General features: G+C 43.3%; 1 protein-coding gene across 1 annotated transcript in view; it reads left to right on the top strand.

The window, feature by feature from the left end:
* Positions 1 to 4,211: 4,211 nt before the first annotated feature.
* Positions 4,212 to 17,431, top strand: part of LOC145417568 (uncharacterized) — a 30,330-nt gene continuing 17,110 nt past the window's right edge. The window contains exons 1-5 of the mRNA XM_080286275.1: positions 4,212 to 4,291; positions 11,393 to 11,478; positions 13,277 to 13,420; positions 14,656 to 14,791; positions 15,534 to 15,661. Of these exons, the coding sequence (XP_080142401.1) occupies positions 4,212 to 4,291; positions 11,393 to 11,478; positions 13,277 to 13,420; positions 14,656 to 14,791; positions 15,534 to 15,661 (574 nt within the window). The remainder of the gene's footprint in view (positions 4,292 to 11,392; positions 11,479 to 13,276; positions 13,421 to 14,655; positions 14,792 to 15,533; positions 15,662 to 17,431) is intronic.

Genomic DNA, 17,431 nt, shown 5'->3' on the forward strand with positions numbered 1-17,431 from the left:
ACTCACTCCAGAAGTGACAATTATAATAACGCTGCTTTACCATGCAGCTGGGAAGACGCAGCTTTGCAGTAGTGACGACTTGTGGTCTTCACAACAACCTGTGAGCAAGGTCATCGCAGAAACACTTAGGGCCCCTTTTTATTTTTTTTCAAATGCTGTGTTGAAACAGTCTACAAAGTTCCCCTTCAATCAGCAGGCAACTGACAGAAACAAAGCTGCCTTTATGCAAATTGCTGCATGCTTAGAAGTGGTTGGTGTTATACGAGTAGAGGGACACATAGTAGTACTGTCTCCCCAAAGGAATTTGAAGCAGAATATATAAACAGGAAAAGACATCACGGCATCAATGTACAAATTGTCTTGGATATGTCATATAAAGGTAGCCTATCGACATTGTTGCCATCCGTCGGGATCCCGTGCTCGTGTTTGTGTTCAAAAAATGTGCCAGAGGAGGCAACACGCTGTCGTCCACAGAAAAAAAGTGGTAAATAAATAATTCCTATAACTAATATCAATCAGTGGACTTTAAATTGAAAAAATAATTGAAAAAAATATCATGGTATTTTTGTATTTTTTTTTTTGTTTACTAAGGCACTTTCTTGATGTTTTTGAAATTTTATTTGTATTAAAAAAATAAAAAAGGGTACTACATAATCACAAAGCTAACTCAGGAGCTTATGATTTCAACCAAACAAAGTCTCGACTTTGATAAGTTGACTTGGCCCTTAAGTCTCTTATTTACGTCTTTCCCCTAACTAAGACGCCATTACATAAGTACGGCCCGCAGCCTACGCAACTACACAACATAAAAATTCCCCCATGGCTGAACTGCGCTGGTATATCATTAACTTCATGGTCGTGCAGAGACGCAGTCATGTGCGCCAAGAATGAAAATAGTATCCTAGCGCAGATCAAACATACTTATAAAGTAAGAGAGAGAGAGGAAGAGAACATCATAGCGCAGGTAAACATACGTAGTTGGGTATAAAGTACAATATTGTTTATGAGAGAGAGAGGGAGAGGGAGAGGCAGTACAATCATCAACAGCTGGGCTTAATCCGTGTCTTTATAACTTCCACAAATCGGGTCGTGTTGTATAATCCCAGAGTAAAGAAGTGACCCCGGGTACATCGGAAATGACGGGCCGAGCACTGCCCTATACGGAGAAGCAGAAACGTCATACCTCCATGTTCTACTTTCACTCAGTGGCTCCAGCACCTGCATTCGAGTTGATTAAGAAGCTGGTTCGTGGAATTGTCAAATGATCTCTCTCTCTTCTCAGAAAGAAAACGAGAGAAAGCTTCTGGGATCATACTAGGAAAAAGCAACTAAGAAAGATGAAAAAACTGTTCTACATCATTAGTCTTTTAGTAAGATGCCCCCCCCCTTTTTCTTCTCATTTTGGGTACCGCGAAACAATTATAGTCAGATTAGGATGGACCTGACCAGATGACCCGCGAGGAGAGGCGAGATAAATGAATCCCATATTTCCCTGTTTGCTTCACCTCTCGTGTTGGCAGTGGTTCAGGCCTCTACAGGTTTTTGAAGTGTGTGAACCATGGTTGTGACCATGTTCTCTTAGCAATCAGCCCACCTTAACTGCTTCAACCCAGTGACTTATTTTATATTCGAGCATCCTCCAAACGATATTATTCAGCGTAGGGTAAACCTCTTGCAGTGAAAAGGTTAATGAAGACTAATTTCTAATCCCCAAAGCTCGGAAAGTCTGTTGTGAGTTGAATAAATTCATCTCGAGATATAAAGCATAAAATAAAAACTTTGTCAAAGGTTTTAAGGGGTTAAGAAATTCAGAGTTATTTACCTGAGACATCACAAGATTCTGGCATTACCTGTCTGGCAACCACTCCTAAGAATGGGACGGTGACAGACAGTATATCACCAACCCCAGAGTGTGCTTCCTGAGGTGAAACTGAATATATCACCAACCCCAGTGTGTGCTTCCTGAGGTGAAACTGAATATATCACCAACCCCAAAGTGTGCTTCCTGAGGTGAAACTGAATATATCACCAACCCCAGTGTGTGTTTCCTGAGGTGAAACTGAATATATCACCAACCCCAAAGTGTGCTTCCTGAGGTGAAACTGAATATATCACCAACCCCAGTGTGTGTTTCCTGAGGTGAAACTGAATATATCACCAACCCCAGAGTGTGCTTCCTGAGGTGAAACTGAATATATCACCAACCCCAGTGTGTGTTTCCTGAGGTGAAACTGAATATATCACCAACCCCAGAGTGTGCTTCCTGAGGTGAAACTGAATATATCACCAACCCCAGTGTGTGCTTCCTGAGGTGAAACTGAATATATCACCAACCCCAAAGTGTGCTTCCTGAGGTGAAACTGAATATATCACCAACCCCAGTGTGTGTTTCCTGAGGTGAAACTGAATATATCACCAACCCCAGAGTGTGCTTCCTGAGGTGAAACTGAATATATCACCAACCCCAGTGTGTGTTTCCTGAGGTGAAACTGAATATATCACCAACCCCAGAGTGTGCTTCCTGAGGTGAAACTGAATATATCACCAACCCCAGTGTGTGCTTCCTGAGGTGAAACTGAATATATCACCAACCCCAAAGTGTGCTTCCTGAGGTGAAACTGAATATATCACCAACCCCAGTGTGTGTTTCCTGAGGTGAAACTGAATATATCACCAACCCCAGAGTGTGCTTCCTGAGGTGAAACTGAATATATCACCAACCCCAGTGTGTGTTTCCTGAGGTGAAACTGAATATATCACCAGCCCCAGAGTGTGCTTCCTGAGGAGAAACTGAATATATCACCAACCCCAGTGTGTGTTTCCTGAGGTGAAACTGAATATATCACCAACCCCAAAGTGTGCTTCCTGAGGAGAAACTGAATATATCACCAACCCCAGTGTGTGTTTCCTGAGGTGAAACTGAATATATCACCAGCCCCAGATTGTGCTTCCTGAGGTGAAACTGAATATATCACCAACCCCAGTGTGTGTTTCCTGAGGTGAAACTGAATATATCACCAACCCCAGAGTGTGCTTCCTGAGGAGAAACTGAATATATCACCAACCCCAGTGTGTGTTTCCTGAGGTGAAACTGAATATATCACCAACCCCAGAGTGTGCTTCCTGAGGTGAAACTGAATATATCACCAACCCCAGTGTGTGTTTCCTGAGGTGAAACTGAATATATCACCAGCCCCAGAGTGTGCTTCCTGAGGAGAAACTGAATATATCACCAACCCCAGTGTGTGTCTGAATATATCACCAACCCCAAAGTGTGCTTCCTGAGGAGAAATTGAATATATCACCAACCCCAGTGTGTGCTTCTTGAGGTGAAACTGAATGTATGGTGCATCCCGCTATATCTCTTTGTCGTCGACTGAAAAAGAATAAGATATGACTAGCAATCGGGGGATATGTATTTTTAAAGTGCCTATGTAAGTGTACACATGCAAGCATGCATACATGCACACATGCCCAACATTTCCCTAAGCTTCAGTGTTACCAGTATCCTATATCACACACACACACACACACACTATATATATATATATATATATATATATATATATATATATATATATATATATATATATATATATATATAAACTGTATACGGTGTACTTACATGCATATAGCTTATAAAGTACTCGTGCTGTATATGCACTTCTAATAATTTTTTTTTCTTACATACACAGGTGTACTGTATGCCGGTATGCTTTTTCATATACACACTTTTTTTTCTTATACATGTATTCTCCGTTGATAGTTATACATTTCATTCGTCAATTTCATTTTACGTACGAGCGCATTTTTCGTTCTTTTGCAATTTCATGTACGGCCGTGGATTTTCATTGGGTTATACAATTATTATCTTTCATTTTATTTTCCCATTTAATTACCTGTCCGCTTTTTTTTTTTTTTTTTCCGGAGGGGCTTCGGGACGGGTAGGCTATTGTTTCCATTTTGTTTTTTCGTCTGTCTGTCTGTCTGTCTGTCTGTTCACAGCTTTACGCGAGAACTACTGGTGCGATTTTGACTATAATTGCAGGTATGATGGGCTATGACCTTCTGATCACCTAATTAAATTTTAGGCCAAACTGGGTCAAGACTCAGGCTGTAGGCCCAAAAAAAAAAATGTAAAAAAGAAAAAGTAAAAAAAAAAAAAAAAATCGTTTTTTCGCCATAACTCTTTTCAAATTCGCCATATCGACATGCAATCAGAACCTAAAGGTGCATCTTTAAAATCTGCATCCTATAACCTGCCTCACTACATCAGGGGGGCCACCCCCCAGTGAGCGGTAGGGAGATCAGTGGCAGGTGGGTCGGGCCTAAAATTTTAAGTGGGTATAAAATCGTCAGTTTTCACCTGATTGACTCCAAATTTGATATGTGACATCGTTGACTAGATATCCTCTTGTGTTTATACGTCAGCACTAAAATGACTGCCGGGGACGGGTTTGTTGTGCCTTGGCACCGCTTCTTGTTATTTGTGAGTCGGACATTGTATTCTTTGTTTTCCTTTTCCCTTCGTCCATCTTCCCTTCTTCTTTCCTTTCCTTTCCTTCTACCTCCATAGAGACAGGACATTCGTATTCAGGTTTTCCATCATGAATATCCTTTGTTATCAGCAAGACCAGCCATCCTGCTCTCCCACGCTCCTTCCTAAATGGCTTTCCTCCCACCCACACCCTTCCCACGCTTACACACACACACATACACACACACACACACACACACACACACACACACACACACACACACAGATGAAGGGCTAGTTTATGCTTTTTGAATTAGTCATTACTCCCTAGTTTTTTCACATACCTACCTCCATAATTACGTTATTCATGTAATTCAGCAGTAACACGGTGAATACTGAAATCGTATACTGCTGCGATTAAATTTATGAAACTATTTATATTTTAGTTTCAAGTACAAACAGAATAATCTTGTCTCAGCTATGATTCTAATATCTGTCAAACATTATCTCTCTCCCCCTCCCTCCTTTATATATAAGGCAATAACGATAAAGCTAAGATTTTTCTTTTTCTTTCTGAATCTTCAGGTGTAGCGTTACACAAGGATATACATGTAGTTCCTCCAGTATATGCAAGCTTCCTCCACTTTTTTTTTTTCGCCAGAATATTCGGTTACAATAAATGGTAATAAGGTGCACGTTACAATTAGTAAAGATATGCATCACCTGCACCAAGAAACAGAGGTATATGGTGCTGGGAATCATGGACCACATGAACGTGATAGATACAAAATTCATCGCTCAGCAGAAGATCCATCTCATCATTGTAATTATAACACCATCCCTCAACACAAAGGAAAAAATAAACAACTTTTCAGTACAACTCGGAATGCCTTAACAACATCCTTTCTCTTCCACCCAATACCACACATCACAAGCACACAGACACAGCCACCACAGCCGTCTAAAACCTCCAGCCAAACAGCATCCTTCTGCCCTTCCCAAAGAGACGCGAGTTAACCTATCCAGACTTCGACGTGATCATAACTTCTCACGGCTTCATTACCAACAAAAAATATGAATCACGAACAGTCCACTGTGCCCTCGCTGCAGTGTAGCCACTCACATCACAGCACATTTGCTTACCTCATACACCATACTATCGCGACACACAAACTCAACGAAAGATCACTAGGAGCCCTCGGTTGATGTGGCCAGTTTCCTGTAGTCCGCCGAGTTCGCATCCAGATGAACCCAGGGCCACAACAACAACGTCACTAAGAAAGCCAAATATTTCAGTGAGATAATGAAGGCATACCCCGTGTTTGTGATCCAGGCAGACAGGTATACTCGTAATAATTGAGTGAACATATTTGGTCATCCCGGACGTCCGCTCTCAAGAAATTAGACTGCAGTTGTTCAGTGCAGTGTTTATGGGCTGGACTAGGCCAGTTTGGCATGAGCCAGCCTGACCTGGCATAACCTGACTTTCATCATTATGCACACCCCCATCCTTATCAGCTTGACAGACTTGAAACTAACCATCCACTCCGCCATGAAGCAGGCTATCCAAAACTTAAAAAAATAAAATAAAATTTTTCCGGTTAATATAAACCTGCTTCTTCCAGTTATGAAAGGTTAGGTTTGGTTAGATTAGATTTGTCATTACCACTTTGTGTTATATTTGCTACTAGCTAATTATTCCATTCAGCTGAAGAAAAACATCTCTGACTGAAGAGATTAAAAACAGTCTTTATAAACCATATCACTACATTGACGATTTTTTGTTTGCTACCACCAGACAATTACATTTAGCTTAAGAAGACCCCATTTATAATGAAGGGGTTAGGTTTGGCTAAGAACATAAGGAATGTGCTCGTATGGCTACTGAGGAAGTTGCTTACAGTTTATAAATCTAAAATTAATTCAGAATTTTAACATTCACAGGATGTTTATCATAAAAAAAATATTAGCTTTATCGTTACAGCCTTAAATGTAAAGGAGGGAGGGGCAGAAAGATAATGTTTGACAGATATTAGTATGTCTGTACTTGAACCTCATTAACAGCTTCAACCTGGGGACATCTTTTTCGTATTATTCGAGCTCTCCCTTCATGGTTTTATTGAGCCTAGGAGATGCAGCTTTAACTGCAGGGGTTATATGCAGCCTTATTTAACAGGTTCATTACAAAAGATCTTTCCTAAACTGAAGAGGCAGCAAGATTACAAAAGAGGTTAACATTGCCCTGGTGGTCTTAGGGTACTGTGCTTGGTGTTTGATGTCCATATATGTGTGTGTGTGTGTGTGAGAGAGACTTGTAGGAGACTCAAGGACACAACTAGCTGATGTGTGTGTGTGTGTGTGTGTGTGTGTGTGTGTGTGTGTGTGTGTGTGTGTGTGTACTGCTGTTACATTACAAGTAGGCCGATGTAACTGTTCCCTGCCCTAGTGAGAGCCAGTTTATCATGTTTGGTTGTTGTTGTTGTGTTGTGCCTTGTACATCCCCACTCTTACCCTTACCTCTTCTCCCCTCCCATCCCCTCCCTTCTCCTTCCCTGTCCGTGTTGTCACCCTCCCCTCCTCCTCCTCACCGTCACCCTCAACATCCTCTCCCTTCCCAACCCTCACCCTTCTTCTCTCTCCTTCCTTACCCTCACCTTCATCTTCGTCTCCCAGTTCCTTCATGTGCACCTTACCCTGACCATGTCCCTTCCCTTTTCTAACCGTACTGCCACCCTCTTTTCCTCTCCCCCCTCCTTCCTCAGTTGTCACCACCCCTTCCTCTCCCTTCTCCTTCCCTCTCCTTCCTATACCCTGTTGTCATCCCCCTGTCCCTTCCTCCAGATCACCTAATGGTAGAGTCGGCCTGACCCCCTGTAGCGGTACATCGAGGTATGACAGACTGGAAATATTACCAACGCTCGGAAACGGCGATCTTTACATTGTTGCCATTAACCCCTTTTCATCTCTTACCCTCTCCTCTTCTCTTTACCCCTCTCCTCTTCCCTCCCTCACCCTGTTGTCACCCACCTCAATGTTCCCTCCTTCCTTCCTTCCCATCCCTTCCCGTCCCCTCCCTCACCCTGTTGTTACCCATCTCTGTTTCTCTCTTCCCCTTCCCTCCCCTCCCCTGCCTCGTCGGACCCCTGTTAGCGGCACGTCGGGATATGGCAGATCTGCTGGAAGTATTATCAACACAAAATAAGAGCAGCCCGACTCCACTGTCTTGTCACTGTCAACCCCTTCAGCCCGTCACTTTCTTTAGTTTGTTCTCGCTGACGTCAGACGATTTTAAGCTCTGATAAGACGTCCTTGGGGTCAAGGGGTTAGAATCAGTCATGGAAACAAGCTCATTTACTCCTTCTTGTGCTGAGTAAAATCGCTTGTGTATGACCAGAATGAAATACCTATAAGAGGGCGGAGTGAAAACAGCAGATTATGGCTTCAAGTAATAATGAACTTGATTTACTTTATGTGCTTAGCCAGAACGAAAAAGTTGATGGGTAGGTACAGAAATAACATCCTCCATACATGGTTATTGGATATTCAGTGTAAAATGATATTGTTAACAGTATATTAGGTCCTTTATAGATTAATTTACTGTCAGCTGGACCCGGTGATATAAAACTTAAAAATTAGTTCACTTCGAGGGAGTGTGTGGATTTTGTATGTTGTGGTGATCTGAGTGTGTGAGGATGAGTAGGCGGGTGTGAGGAGTGAGTGAGAAGTGTGTGAAGTGTGAGTGGAGTTTGAGGGGAGAGTAAGTAGGCAGCGCGTGAAGAGAGAATGGAGTGTGAGGAGTAAATGAGTAAGTATAGCTTGAGGAGTGAGTGGGTAAATGAGTGAGTGTGAGGGGTGAGTGAGTGGACTGTTAGATGTGAGTGGGTGTGAGTGGAGTGTGAGAAGTGAGTGGGTGAGTCAGTGGATGGTGGTGAGATTTAAAGAGAGGGAAGGGTCTGGTTTGAGGACGCCCACCCACCTCACTTACTCAGCCCGTTTTGGCGGCAGCTGGGGTCAATGTCCTCATTCATGCCCCTGCCCTCCTCATTCATGCCCCTGCCCTTGCCTTTACTTTTCATCCCTGTCCCATGCCCTTATCCATCTTCCTGTTCTTGCCCATGTTCTTGTTCTTACCCCTCATCGTCGTTCCTTGCCCTTGTTCTTGTTCCAGGCCTTGATTGTACCCGTCCCCTTGGCCTTGCTCGTCATCCGAGTTCCATTCCCTTACTCTAACCCCTCATCCTCCTTCCACGTCCGTGCCCTTACTCCGCATCCCTGTTTCATGCCCTTGTCCATGCTCTTGCCCCTATCCCTGCAGTTGCCCATGCCCTTACCCCTCCTTCTTATTCCTTACCGTTTGCCTTTGCTCATCCATATTCCATGCCCTTGCCCGTACTCTTCAGGCTTGTTCCATTCTGTTGCCTTTATTTCTGTCCCTGCCCTTTCTTTTGTTCTTGCCCGTACCCCTCATCCTTGTTCCATATCCTTACCCCTACTCCTACTCTTGCCCTTGCTCTTGCCCCTGTCCCCACTTCTGGCCTCACTATCACTCTTTGCCCCCCTGTCATCGTCGTTGCTCCTACCCACGCCCTTGCCCTCGGTCCTGTTCTTTGCCCTTTCCCACACCTTCCTACCCCCCTCCATGGTGTTGTTCTACCCCCTGCTTTTTTCTTTTACCCTTTTCTTCTATCCCCCAACCTTTTTCCATCTACTTGTCTTTCCATCATTCGTTTTATTATGTTCTTCATCCTGTCCTTTTTTCCCGGTGCTCTTGCTAAATCATGTTCCTCAATCGTTTTCCCTCATTTTTCTTTCTCCATTCCTCTGCCCTCATTCTCTATTTTTTCCCTATCCTCCCTCTTTTCCGTATCCTCTCTCTTCCTGTTTTTTGTTTTTTCCTCGTCCTCTGCGATCCTTATTTTTCTTACACTCTTTTTCTTCCATTACTTGTTTCATTCTCTCCATGTTCTTAACTTCATTCGTGCATCCCTGTTCTTTCTTTCTTTTCCATATCGCATTCCTTCCTTTCTTTTAATTTAGCATCTACCGTCCTTCATTTCCGTGTACTTTTTCTTCATCCTTTATTTTCCCTGTCCATTCTATTCCGTCCTTATGTTACCTGTCCTTTCCTTTCCTTTTTACTTTCTCCATCTTGCACCTCTCATTTCTTTTCTCCTGTCGTATTCCTTCTTTCTCATTTTCTCTAGCCTTCTTTCTTGCTTTTTCTTTCTCATGTCCCCTTCCTCTTTTTTGTGTCATACCCTTTCCTCTACCCTTATTCTTTAACCTTTTCCCTTCCCTATCCACCGATCAGTTCCCCATCCCCTGTCCTCTCGCCTACCCTTACCTTACTCAACCCTTTCCCCTATCCCTGATCCTACCCTTTATCCCTGCCCCTCGCCCTTATCCCTGTCCTGCCTACCCTACCTCCTGACGCCAACCCTCTCTTCCCCATTCACACCCTTTCCCTTTGCCCATCCCCACCCCCTTTCCCTGCCCTTGTTCCTTCCCAGTCCTCAATTCCTCACCGTCTTCAGTATCCTTTCTTATTTTCTCCTGACGTCTTCCTTTTATCTTTTCACTGCCCTTTCCTTTCCTTTCCTTTTTCCCAATCCCCTGTTTCCTTCCCTTACCCTGTTCCTTATCCCTTGTCGCCCACCTCTACCCTCTCCCATGTCCCCTACCCCTTGCCTCTGACCCCTGCCGTCACCTTTGCTCCTACTCCCTGCCCTTACCCGTGCCTGTACCCCCTGCCCTTGCCCTTGTCCATACCCCCTTCCCTTGCCCTTACCCACTGCCCTTGCCTTTACCCGCTGCCCTTGCCCTTGCCTCAACCCCTTTGCCCTTGCCCTTGCCCCTAACCCCTGCCGCTACCCTTGCCCCTACCCCCTGCCCTTGCACTTACCCCTAACCCCTGCCGCTACCCTTGCCTCTACTCCCTGCCCTTGCCTTTGTCCCTACCCCTGCCCTTGCCTTTGTCCTTACCCCCTGCCCTTACCTTTGTCCCTACACCCCGCCCTTGCCTTAGTCCCTATACCCTCCCCTTGCCCTTGTCTCTACACCCTGCCCTTGCCCTTGTCCCTACCCCCTGACCTTGCCCTGACCCCTACCCCACCCCCTGCCATTACTCTTGTCACTACCCTTGCCCTTGCCCTCGTAACCTTGCCCCATTCCTCCAGCTGCCCACGGTGACCACTGGCAACCTCCCCGCCCTCAGTGACTTGCTACCAAACACCCACCTCTCTCACCATAAATGGGATCCTATTTATGTAACTCGATCTTCATTTGTTTTCATCCCCTTCTGTACGAGGGGGTATATTTCGTTTCATTCTGGCTAATTTCAGTTTCATGCAGCTTAGGGGAGAGTTTTTGCTGTGTAGAGGCTAGATGTAGCCTAATTAGCCCTTCACTACGAGAGGTCACGCCCAAGCTGAATAAAATCGACTGGAAGTAGTAGCTGTACCTCAGGCTTATCTGAAATATGAACCCATTGAACTGCAGGCTTAAGTTCTCCTCCTCCTACAGTCCACCATCCTCCTCTGAGGGATAGGGAGTTGAAGGACGTTTGTACAATTGATTTTGGGTAGATAGGGAGGAAGTTGAGAGACGTTTGTATAGCCAGGCAGCTCCAGTTATGTTATGATTATTATTATTGTTATTATATGATGATTATGATGATGATGATAATAATAGTAATACTACTACTACTACTACTACTACTAATAATAATAATAATAATAATAAATAATAATAGTAATAATAGTAATAATAATAATAATGATAATAATAATAATGATGATGATGATGATAATAAAGTTGTTGTTCTTGTTAGTCAGTATTAATAATGTTACTCCTAAAATTATAATGCGTTTTGTTTAGGTGCTCCATAATCCTGATCCCTTTTCGCTTTGTGTGCAGGTACAGTACTGGGGTGTGCAGCACGAGGCTCCCCGCTGACCTGGGCCTCTACCCCGGCATCACACCACCAGCACCACAGTCCAGGTGTATGTATTAATAATCAGGTTGCTGTGAATTTGAGGTTAATATCATCTGGAATGGACTACTAGACTTGTTGCTACCATGAGAGGGTTAGAGGTGGTAGTATATACACTCAGATTCTTATGACTGAATAGAATAGGGTTAAGAGAGGGTTAATCTTCCCAGCTTAACTCATTCCTTACCTCCCTCGATCCCTCCTTGTGTTCCCCCCTATTCCTTGCCTCCCGTCCCCCTCCTTCCCATCCCCCTCCCAGTTCTTTGCCTCCCTCTCTCCATCCTTCCCTTCCCCCGTTTTCCATGCCTTCCTCCCTCCTTCCCTTCCCCCTCCCTATTCCTTACCTCCCTCCCTCCCTCCTTCCCATCCCCCTCCCTGTTGTTTGCTTCCCTCTCTCCATCCTTCCCTTCCCCCGTTTTCCTTGCCTTCCTCCCTCCTTTCCTTCCCCCCCTACTCCTTACCTCCCTCCCTATTCCTTACCTTTCTCCCTCCTTCCCTTCCTGTTTCTTACCTCCCTCCCTCCTTCCTTTTCCCTCTGTTACGTACCTCCTTCCCTTCCTGTTTCTTACCTTCCTCCCTCCTTCCTTTTCCCTCTGTTACGTACCTCCTTCCCTTTTTCCCTTCCCCCCCCCCCGCTTACCTGTCTCCATCCCTCCTTCAATGCTAGTATTAATTTACTTCTCTCACTTCCTACCTTCCCTTTTCTCTCTCTTCATCCCTGCTTTCAGCCTTACCCATTTCGCTCCCTACCCCCATCCTTACTTCTCTACTCATCTCACATATTTCCATCCCTCCTCTTCCTCCCGAATTTTCTCATTTCGCTTATCTCCCTTCCTCCTTCCATTCCTCCCTACTCTTCTTATCTTACCTTCTTCCCTCCTTCCCTTTCTTTCTACTTCTCTCATCATCTTATCTCTCTCCCTCCCTCCTTTCATTGGTTCCATCCTACCCTCCGTGCTTGCTTTGTTCCCTCGTTCCCACTCTGCCTGCTTTGTTCCATCCTTCCCTTCCTGCTTGCTTTAACTCTCGCTGCAGGTAAAGCACTTTGGTATTTTGTTGAGGCTAACACCAAAAGATTTTTTTATGATAAAAATCCTACCAATCAAATGCTTCATAAACTATCGAGTTGCAATGGTTCACTTTGAAATTATATTTTGATCAGCACGAAATTATTTTGTTTAGTTGAGAGAAATCTTAACTGCTAGAATTTTAAGGATTTAGCAAAGAAAAATCTGTAGAAACAACACATCCAAGACCAGCCCCAAAACCTACGAACTCAACCCACCCAGTACAAACCCCAACATCATTACAGCATCACAGACTTCTTGTAGAGTCAACTAAAAGGAACATCTGCCTGGCCCGGAGCCACCGAGAAACAAAGTACAGTACCAAGGAAGAACCAAGATCACCCAGAGTTAGTCATAACCAAGAAGTAGAAAAGGGGGAGGGGGTAAGAAATACAAGTCAGCTGCCATCCAGCATCAGTCGGCAACAACATGCTGCTCACGTGCCCAACCAATGCAAGAAATCTCTTTAACACATCGGGCAGTCTTTCCATTCTATTAAAAATCGTTCCATCCACCTTTTAGCCTTCCTTGATTGCCACTTGTCATCATCCCCTCCCCCTCCGTTCGTAATTTTACTCGGGCCAGAACTGCGTTTCTCCCCAATAAGGAACTTTTTCACATGAAGGCTTCCAACCAGTCTGTAGTGCAATTATTACAGGTAATATTGCTGCAGCATTTTAAAAAATTGTTGTTCATAACATCGTCAGAGTAGTCTAATTATTCTTATTTTCTTTCTTACAGTTCTGAACCCATTCAACCTTTTCGGCAACCCAGAGTGCCAGTACAACGGAGACAAAGGCACCTGCTATGGCGAGGTAGCATGTTTGGCACTGGCCGGCAACTTTGGCAACTTCTGTTCTGGCCTCCATGGACTCTGCTGCATCTGTTAGTAGTGACAAGTATAGTCGCGTTTCAGTGCTAGAGAGGGGCGCCTTCATGCGGTGGCACTGATATAACTGGTTAATTGTTGTCCAGTTATACAAGCGCCCTCCAGCTCCCTCCCTGTTTCCCAAATGGAGGAAGGTGGATTTCAGGAAAAGGTCAGCTTCAGTCTGCAGTCCACCGGGTTCACATCTAGATGACCTTGGGGTTACAACAACAGCAAAAACAGTTGAGTTCATAAGTCCTTGGTACAGAGGCTTGACCTACGATCCTTTACAGATAAAGGTAATGCTGAAGTGACATTGTAATCAGACTACTGTTAATAGATTGTTTCAGACCATTTATCACAAACTCATAACTGTTGTCATATCCTGTAGTCTGTTCCCTTTAACTAGGCATACATTGCCATCCCTCGATCTTGAGCGCCGAGGTGATAAGACACTAACACTAGAATATGATGCTAGTTAAGAAGAAGTGCTAAAACAAGGATGTTGAGCCAAAGCATTGTCCTACTCTGCTGCTGAGCTATGTGAGGTAAGCTGCAAAAGGTACAAAAATTCTGCCGAAATTAAAGTTGATGAACTAGGCTATGCACAGTGTGCCATCCACTGTACCATGGTCTTGTTAATTCAGCTGTACTTTTTTTTTTCAGCTCTTTCTTGTTTAATCAGTTCATATAGTATAGTTTGTCCATTAGTTTAGAGTAGGTCTGTTACTTGATTATGTTTTCCTGTGTCTGTATAGTATAGTAAAGCTGTACAACACCATGAATTCTGTAGGCCGCTGTTCTTCATTATTCTTTTAATAGCAGTGTTTCATTTTTATGGAATTAGTACTGACTTCCACCCTTTAGTAATTGCTGTATATTGTCTATATAAGAAATTCATACTTCCGCACCATCATTTCCCAAACTCTTGTCTCCTGTTCACAAGAAATATTATGTATAAGCATCAGCTTTTTTATTCATTTTGGGACAGAAGTTGGTGAAAAAAAAGAAGTCCTAGTTCCATTCTCCTTCTTCTATACGAATTATGAGGCTCTTTCTACACAACGAAAGGGTAAAGGTACCATACACCCAGGTTTTCAGGCCTCTGCTCCCGACCCTGTTAGTCATTTTTTATGGCACGCTAGACATCTAACTGTAAATGTACATTCTCATACCCTCTGAGATTGAACTTAGAGTTAATGATGGCATAACATTACACTGATGAATGCTGTAATTGATTGATCCCTATCAGTCTACCGAACATGTGGGATGAGGACATCACAGGAATATGCATACTTCCGAAATGTGCAGTATCCACTGAGTGACAACACACAAGAACGCTGCTCCTTCCAGGTGGTCAAACGTTCTGAGGAATACTGTGGCTTAGAGTGAGTTATTGCATTCACTGTTTTTAAAGCTCATGTAGAATAGGGATTATGATATTGTCTTAATTTGAACCACTAAAATATTGTACTGTACAGTATTACACTAGCTCATGAATGGGAAAAGTATTACCGTATATCTATCTATCTATCTATCTATTGCCAGACACCTCAATCCCGTTCGGGGTGGCCACAAACAAATCGCCTCCACGTCGCCCTGTCCCCCGCCATTTCACTGCCCTGCTCCCAACTCACACCCCCCTCTCTCATATACCGTTTATTGATTGTGCATATTAACTTATTTGTCAAAAGACTGACAGATATGAGTATGAAAAAATGTTTGCTATTTCATCATCAGTGTCCTTGATTGCTTCTGTATGAAATCTGTTCCTTAATCTGAGTAAAATCATATGGTGCAAGCACAAATAAAGAAACAAGACATCTTTGTACCAAAGGTTTCTCCATTTTTTTTTCTCATTTTTAGTAATTACTGCTCAAAAAGTTAACATAACACTTGATGTGTGAGTGATGTAGACCTTTACTTCCCTGTTGGAATGAAGGAGGTACTGTACTTTACAGTACTAGTACTGGTACAGTAGTTGTTTATATTATGGTATTTTATGTATTCTTGATTCCATTTTTTTCTTTCCAGTAGATGTTTGGAGGTAAAGATAGTTAAGTATTTACTGGTGCTTACATAAGTGATATAGGTGTTAATAATCCTCCTGTTTCTCCTGTTATTCTACAGAGTGGAGATGCAGGAGGCAGAGTTACCTGCCCCCACCAGGCTGGGCACATGCACCACTTCCTTCCAAGTCACTGGTATTCACAACAACCGCCTTACTCCCCGCTGTGGCAAGCTCTCGGGCCGTGCTTGTGAGTCATCTGTGTCACCTTTAGTATTGTCCACTATAACTTGGCTGAGATTTTCATCCTTTTGGAATGTATTTCTCTCAGCTCACTGGCGGAATAAAGTAATACCATGGTTCTAGATCCTTTTCTTAGCATTTTGTAACAAGCACCATATTCATATGTTACGCTTTTGTTACAGCATTCAGGATGGAGAGATGACAATTTTAGACCAAGATAAAGTGGACATAGTATAGTACTAGTATAGTACCACCAGCAATTTCAGGCTTAGTTACACGTCTCAGTTGCATTCTTGTGTCGAATTTCATTATCATCATTATCATCATCATCATCATCATCATCATCATCATCATCATCATCATCCCAGCCCCTGTTCCCATCTGACTGATAGGGTGAGGTAGGTATCAGAATCAGAGGTGAAGAAAAAGAAAGCACAAAATTAGACACACAGTCATTTACACATCATTTAAATCCACCAATCTTTACTTCACCTCACGAGCTCAAGGTATCTACACATATTTCATATTTTCCCCTTGTACATGTGCACTGCAATCTTGTGTAGGATAAGCATTTGATTGAATACAATACAGTACATACCGGTACTTAGTTAAAAATGGGATGCACTAGTTTCCAAGTGCATCTCCATAAATACTTCATCCATCCGTTTTGATCCCCAGTCAGTTCCTTAGCTTCCTTAACATCAACAGCAGAACAGAATTACCGGTATCTGGCATTTGACAAAATGATATAAAGAAGATATTCCCAGGCTGAAGAGGTTATTGAGCTGTTTCTAACCCCCATAGCCTGGAAGCATCTCATCTGAATTGAATAAAATTGTTTAGCTGTAGCCAAAAGGAAATAGAAGAGACATTCAAATGGTGAATGGGTTGCTTTCCATACCTCCCTTCTTCACACATTCATTCACCATAATTATCCATATCTATCTGTCTGTCTGTCTATCTGTCCATCTATCTGTCTATATCTATCTGTCTATCTGTCTGTCTATCTATCTATCTATCTGTCTATCTATCAATCTATCTATCTATCTATCTATCTATATCTATCTATCTATCTATCTATATATATATATATATATATATATATATATACTACCACAGCCACTGGTAAGCTGATGGGCTAGGGGTCCCAGATCCATTGCCTGGACCTGGGACTGTGCAGTGAGTGGGGCCTGTGGTATGTCTGTCCCCGTTTGTTAATACTGATTATGACAAAACACTAGAATAAGTTTCAAAGCAAGCCTGAGGACAGAAAATCACCCAGGGGGATGAGGGTGGGTTCATGGAATGTGGGAAGTTTGAGGGGAAGAGCGGGGGAAGTCGTTGAGGCATTCAGTAGGAGGTGGGTGGATATGGCGTGTTTGCAGGAAGTCGGGTACAGGGGTGGGTCAGCCAGAAAGATTGTTGGGAAGGACTGTTACTACAAGTTGTTTTGGCAGGGGGGGGGACAGACGGATATGGGAGTGTTGGTGTGATGGTTGCAGAGAAATGGGTGGAATATGTTATGAAGGTTATGAGAGTAAGAGATAGGATATTGGTTGTGAAAATTCTATTCGGTAGAAAGATAGCTGCAGTTATATCGGTATATGATCCACAGGCAGGACTGGATGAAGCAGAGAAAGATAGATTTTGGGATGATTTAATACGTGTAGTAGGTGGTATGCGAGATGATGAGATAGTGGTTTTGGGAGGGGACTTAAATGGTCATGTAGGTGAAGCAGCACAAGGTTATGAAGGAGTACATGGGGGATGTGCGTAT

This window comes from Coenobita brevimanus, chromosome 110 (genome assembly GCF_032717465.1).
Source record: "Coenobita brevimanus isolate Jiangsu-jjx chromosome 110, ASM3271746v2, whole genome shotgun sequence".
Lineage (NCBI taxonomy): Eukaryota > Metazoa > Arthropoda > Malacostraca > Decapoda > Coenobitidae > Coenobita > Coenobita brevimanus.